The sequence below is a fragment of the Arachis hypogaea genome, chromosome 14 (assembly GCF_003086295.3).
Source record: "Arachis hypogaea cultivar Tifrunner chromosome 14, arahy.Tifrunner.gnm2.J5K5, whole genome shotgun sequence".
Lineage (NCBI taxonomy): Eukaryota > Viridiplantae > Streptophyta > Magnoliopsida > Fabales > Fabaceae > Arachis > Arachis hypogaea.
This window is the reverse complement of record NC_092049.1, coordinates 136,203,454-136,209,453: the sequence shown is the minus strand read 5'-3', so window position 1 is coordinate 136,209,453 and position 6,000 is coordinate 136,203,454. Positions and strand designations below refer to the sequence as shown.

At 30.7% G+C, this 6,000-nt stretch overlaps 1 protein-coding gene across 2 annotated transcripts; it reads left to right on the top strand.

Moving 5' to 3' along the window:
- Positions 1-351: 351 nt before the first annotated feature.
- LOC112744428 (homeobox-leucine zipper protein HAT2) lies at positions 352-3,854 on the top strand. 2 transcript variants are annotated; one of them, XM_025794048.3, is made up of 4 exons: positions 352-1,000; positions 1,506-1,837; positions 1,922-2,001; positions 3,213-3,854. In XM_025794048.3, exons 1-4 carry the CDS (start codon positions 832-834, stop codon positions 3,553-3,555), a joined length of 924 nt encoding a protein of 307 aa, XP_025649833.1. In that variant the 5' UTR covers positions 352-831; the 3' UTR covers positions 3,556-3,854. The 2 variants fall into 2 exon arrangements, with proteins under 2 accessions (XP_025649833.1, XP_025649832.1); XM_025794047.2 differs by having other exon boundaries at positions 385-1,000; positions 1,503-1,837.
- Positions 3,855-6,000: the final 2,146 nt, after the last annotated feature.

The following is a 6,000-nucleotide window of genomic DNA, read 5'->3' as shown; positions in this document are numbered from 1 at the left end:
TATCTTTCAAAAAGAATTGATAATTTATAATTAAGTGTAAGAGGAAATATATATTTATCTAAATTTTAATAACAGACATGTCATATTTATTTCATGATTGAGAAATTAAAGTCATTTTCTAAATGATGATTTTATTATTATTGTGGGAGTAAACTAGAATCCAAAAAATGTTGTCCCTCGTCATAACCATGATAAGGTGATGATGATGATTCCAAGCATGTCGTGTCATATCTCGTGACACAAACGTGACTATATAAACATATATTTTTCCTTTTTCCTTAATTTTCTGGTCAAAATTCCACTACCGAAAATGCAGCTGCTTTATATGCAACAAGTCCAACAGAACTAGTTAGTAAAAGCCAATTAAGCTCCGTTACAATCTATCAATTTTCACATCATATAATATAACTATAACTATTTCTATTAACTTAACCATGGTTAAAATTGGACTAGAGTGGTAGTGAAAAGAAAGAATCCAAAAGCATATATAGAGCTCAAAAGCCTAGGATAACCATTTAAGTCATCATTGAACCAATTTGTCACTCTGACCAAAGTCATACATAACTCTTATACCCCTCTTAATTATTTTTTCATTTTCTTCTTCTCTTTTCTCATGTATATATACATATAGTACAACCCATCATCTATCCTTCAATTCACTGCAAAAAAAATTGGAAAAAAGAAAAAGAAAAAAATCACAACCACCACCCATTTTGTTCCATTTTGCTCTTTCCCCAAACAAAGAATCCAGTAACCAAAACTCTTTCAAGCAGAAAACCACACATTGGTTAATTAATTTTCTTTGTTTCTTTTTTCTTTCTCATATAAAAAATGGGTGAGAAAGATATTGGTAATGAAGATGTGGGGTTGAGTTTGAGTTTGAGTTTGGGAAGAGGATGTTCTTCATCTCCGCCACCTTTGAAGCCACAAAGATCGGTTCCTATGAATAACATCAACGAGAAGAGTTCATGGAATGAGTTGTTTCAGTTATTACCACAAGGTACGAGGTTCTTGTGTTGTTTCTCATCTTTTCTAAATTTTTTTATTATTATTTTTTGGTTTCTAGATTCCTCCGGAACTCTCTTTTCTATTTTTAAAAAGAATTTAAAGCTCTTTTTTTTAGAAGAAATTTAACTTGATTTTTCTTCCTTTAAGTCCAATTTTTTTTAAAACACTATTATATATGTTTCTTCTTTTCATGAGTAAAGATACCACTTTTATTTGGTGAGTATGCAAATCATGCAGTCCAGAACTAAAGATATTCTATTTAATTTTCTCTGTGCTTTTATTTCTTAATTTTTTGCTTCACAAAATAACAAATAATCCATGCATTAGAAATAATATTATTTTATTTAGTTGAATTTATTTAATTATTTTTCTCTATAGATTTATTCATGTATTCAATTTCCACACAAAACAATATATAATATATAAATGCCATCTGTTATTCATTTTAATTACACCAATGCCACTGACTGAAAAACTAAACATGCAAAACGCAGTAGATAGGAGCACAGATATGAGGCCGTTATTTGGTGGAGGAATCAACATGAATTCGATGCCGTCAATGGCGGAGACTCCGCCGGATTGCAACCAGGACAACCATGATTCATCGCCAAACAACAGTAGTTTATCAAGTGGCAGTGGCTGCAAGCGAAGCGAGAGAGAAGAGGACAATGGCACGGCGGTTGCCGGCATCGAATTGGTGTCGTGCTCGCGGGGAAGTGATGACGAGGATGGCGGCGGCGGAGAGGCGGCGAGGAAGAAGCTGAGGCTGACGAAGGAGCAGTCAATGTTATTGGAAGAAACGTTCAAGCAGCATAACACGCTGAACCCGGTTAGTGTCCAGTGGCATATATTTGAGGGTAGTTTTGGGATTTCCTGAAATTAATTAATTACTTTTTTTTGTTTCAATTTTCAGAAACAAAAGCAGACATTGGCAAAGGAATTGAATCTGAGAGCCAGACAGGTGGAGGTGTGGTTCCAGAATAGGAGAGCAAGGTAAGGTTATCACTTAATGCTTTTTGGGGGCATTCTTGGTATTTCATATATGATGAATTGATGATCATAATTTCTATTTTAAAAATGCAACTTGACTTTTAAAATTCAGTTTTTGGTCCACTTTTTAAAATTTTATTATTATTTAATTAATTTAAATATTATTTTTACGTATGAGTTGTTTAAAAAATAAAAAAAATTGTTTGCTTTTTATTTTCTCTCTTCTCTGTAAGCCATCTAGTTGGATTGTTTTCATTTCATACACTAAGTTGAAATAAAAAATACAAAATATAATTAGTGTTCAAATAAGGTGTGGTGTTATATTATTTTTATTGACATAATATTATCTATAATTAAATATTTTTATTTTTAACTAATAAATGGTACCGTTTGAATTGGCAAATGTGTTTTAATATGCTGAAATCAAATTGATGTGTATATATATATGGTATAATGATAAATATGATGAGTAATGTCAACCAATCTATACTATATAGTATACACGATGATTTTTAATGAAATTTTTTTGTGAACTAAATACTTTTAGATTTACATACCAATATAGTGATATAGAATTCGATCACATAAAAAAGATTACACTAATAACACATTTAAGTCCTAATAACATATATATTATTTCATTATTAGTACTAAGAACATGACAATATATCATCTGAAAATAAAAGAAAAAAGCACTGATAACGCATTTAAATTAAGTCCTAACATATATTTCATTATGTGTACTAAAGGAACTGTTATCTTTTTTTTTCCCCACTAATTCCGCGTGTGAAGTTTTAATGAGATACACATAGACTCGGAGAAATGTTTTGTTCTTCCTCTTTAATTTGTAATTACACTTTTAACTGTCGATTGTAATCAAAGCAACTTTGAGTATATATAACTTAAAAATTAATAATGGGTTTTGACTTTTGACTCGCATCTTTGGTGAGAGTGATCAATGACGCAATTATTATTGACATAAAGCTAAACTTATAGTTGATTATGTGACATTTAAAAAAAAAAAACAGCATTGTCAAATATGGAACACATGTAATGAAAATATGATTAATGAGGCGAATTGTACAATGATTGACATGTTAGTATTGTGGATTTGTGTTTTTTTTTTATATTCAATTTATTTGGGTATAATTTGTATCTATATTAGAAAAAAGAGTAACAAACAAACTCAAATTATTTTGATCCAATAAATACAGGACCAAGTTGAAGCAAACCGAAGTGGATTGTGAATACTTGAAGAGATATTGTGAGAATCTAAGTGAAGAGAATAGGAGGTTGCAAAAAGAAGTGCAAGAGCTTAGGACATTGAAGCTATCTCCACAGCTCTACATGCATATGAACCCTCCAACAACTCTTACAATGTGTCCTTCTTGCGAGCGTGTCGCCGTCTCATCCGCCTCGTCCTCTAACTCTGCCGCCGCCTCCACCACTCACGTGCCGGCACTACAAAGTAATTGCAACAACTCGTTGGGTACACACATCCAGCGGCCGGTGCGCGTCAACACTTGGCCATTTGACAGCCCAATTTCGCGGCCGTAGTGATCAATCTTCATCACTTCTCTTAAGATTCAGCATTGTGTCAAGGAAAATTTTAGTTGCTAGACAGAAATGCATCAAATGTGAAGTAAGAGAAAGATAGCACACTTAATTATTGTGGTTATTAGGATCAAGAATGGTTCTATTTTGGCATTGACATAAGTTTTAGTTAACTTTTCAGGATCACACTAGTGGTTTCATATGCTGATGAATAGTGATTTTTAGCTTTTATTAGTTTGAACCTGTTTTGTTGAAAAAAATATTGAGGAAAACAATTACAATATACGGTGCTTTTCTCATCATAGTATTTTGTTGTTCCTAGCACTTGCTAAAGAAAAAAAAAGGTGGGGATTATGTGAATATTGGAGAGGGTGGAATGGTTGGTAAAGTATTTTAACATGATAATCAATAATTTTAATATCTCAATTAGAAATCATTATTTTCTAGTTTTGCTTAGCTAGCACTGCAATTATATTGTAGTTTAAGATTTTTATTCTTTTAAATTTTTGTGTTATGTTTCCCTTTCTTATTGTATGGAGGCAGGGTGAGACATACTGTGATATTTTTATTGGCTACTTTTGGTGATTGATTCTGTTATTAGAGTTGGAATTATGATTAAACAAGAATTGATGATGAAGGGTATGTGGTTACCCACTAATAACAATGGTTACATGACATGTGAATCTGAAAATTCCAAGTTTCCGTTGGAAGCTAAACAAAGCAGAGTAGAAAGGTACCATGTGCTAAGGTTGCAGATTTTGGATCAATTGTTACTTTTTATAATTGATTGATTTCTTAACGGTGAAAATTCAGGTGCAGTTGACTTCACGTGAAGTTGATAGTTGAGAGCCGTTAGAAGAAAATTTAGTCAAATTAGTCAAATAATCTAACGGCTCTCAGTTATCAACTTCACGTGAAGTCGACTGCACCCGAGTTTTCACCTTTCTTAACACTAAGGATAAAAGAGTGCAGAATCTAATGGAGAACTAGTAATAATAAGCTAAAAAAAGAAAAATAAAAGAGAGTACCATTTCTAACCTTAAGTTAATAAATTAATGGATCTCTCATTTTATACTCTTCACTCTTTTTTGTTTTCTTTGATGTGGTACTAATTTCATACACTCTTCACACTTACAAGTTACAACATTATCATAATACACAGAAAATTTTAGATTGTATCCATAACAAGCATATTGATGAATGATTTCCAAGTTGACACCTCAAAATTTTAGATTGTATCCCCCATAACAAGTAACAAAAATGTTTCAATTTCGACATTAAAAAAAAAAGGGTTTCAATTTATTGCCATACTTCTCTTAGATCTCAATAATGAATCGAAAACCATACATATTATTGCTGAAGCATCCACATATTTCAACTATTTCTATGATCACTAAGAGAGGGACAAGTCTTTTGATGAGACTGTGACAGTGGTTGCTTTTCTGTAAATACTTGGACTTGGCCAGTTGGACATGATCAATTGTTGCCAGTACATTATTTTTGTTTGGTAAGACATCATTATTTTCCTCTCCACATGTTTGTATCTGTTGTTGTTAGATGATGCATCAAACCCTTTTACTTAGTCATTATCGGTAGTGACTATGTCTCCAGTGGTTGGTAACTTTCATGTGGTTTTTGTCTTCTTAGTGTATAGCCACTTTGTGGTACTAAAATTCATAGAATAAATAGACAAAAATATATATGAAAAAATTTGCAGTGGAGAAAAGTATACATAAAATATCATAAATATTAAATTATATTCAAAAGATTATTTTTGATAGACAAAAGTGTCATGCCATTAACATGTTTATAAGATTTGAGGTGTATTTTTGTCTGTCGAAATGAAGCTTTCGACTGTACTTTTATCCACCACAAATATTTTTATGTGTATTTTTGTTTATTTATTCAAATTCATATGTATACTATAACACTCATTATTTTGAGACAACATCTATTCTCAAAAATTAATTTGGGTTGAAATTTAGAATTTGAGTGAAATTTATGTAATTTCCTTCATTTATCCAATTTATACTCTGTATATTTTTATTTTCAATCATGTTATAGGTTCATGTATAGAAAATTAGTTGTTAAATTAGTTATTTATATAAAATATATGTTAAGTATAAAATACAGATTAAAAATAAGTTAAACAATATATATATTTATAGACAATAATATAGTAGCTGATTTTTAAAGTACATATAGTATTTTTGTATTTTTTGCATATATTATTAATAAAGAACAGATAATTATCATGGTTATTTATGACAATAGAACATGATAGTTTACGGGAAATTACTAATCTAATTAATTATTAATAACATATTTTGTTTGGTTAATTAATTAACAAATAAAAATTCCATACATAGTTATTATTGCATTATTTGAGAGCTACATGTCATGCCAACTGTGATCTATAGGATACCCTGCTGGATCATCAATTCAATT

Excerpts from the sequence above, each read along its gene's own strand:
- LOC112744428 (XM_025794047.2), top strand. The coding sequence starts at position 832 with ATGGGTGAGAAAGATATTGGTAATGAAGATGTGGGGTTGAGTTTGAGT. Across the intron at positions 1,001-1,502 it reads GTTTCAGTTATTACCACAAG|TAGATAGGAGCACAGATATG; the intron begins GTACGAGGTTCT and ends TGCAAAACGCAG. Across the intron at positions 2,002-3,212 it reads TTCCAGAATAGGAGAGCAAG|GACCAAGTTGAAGCAAACCG; the intron begins GTAAGGTTATCA and ends CAATAAATACAG.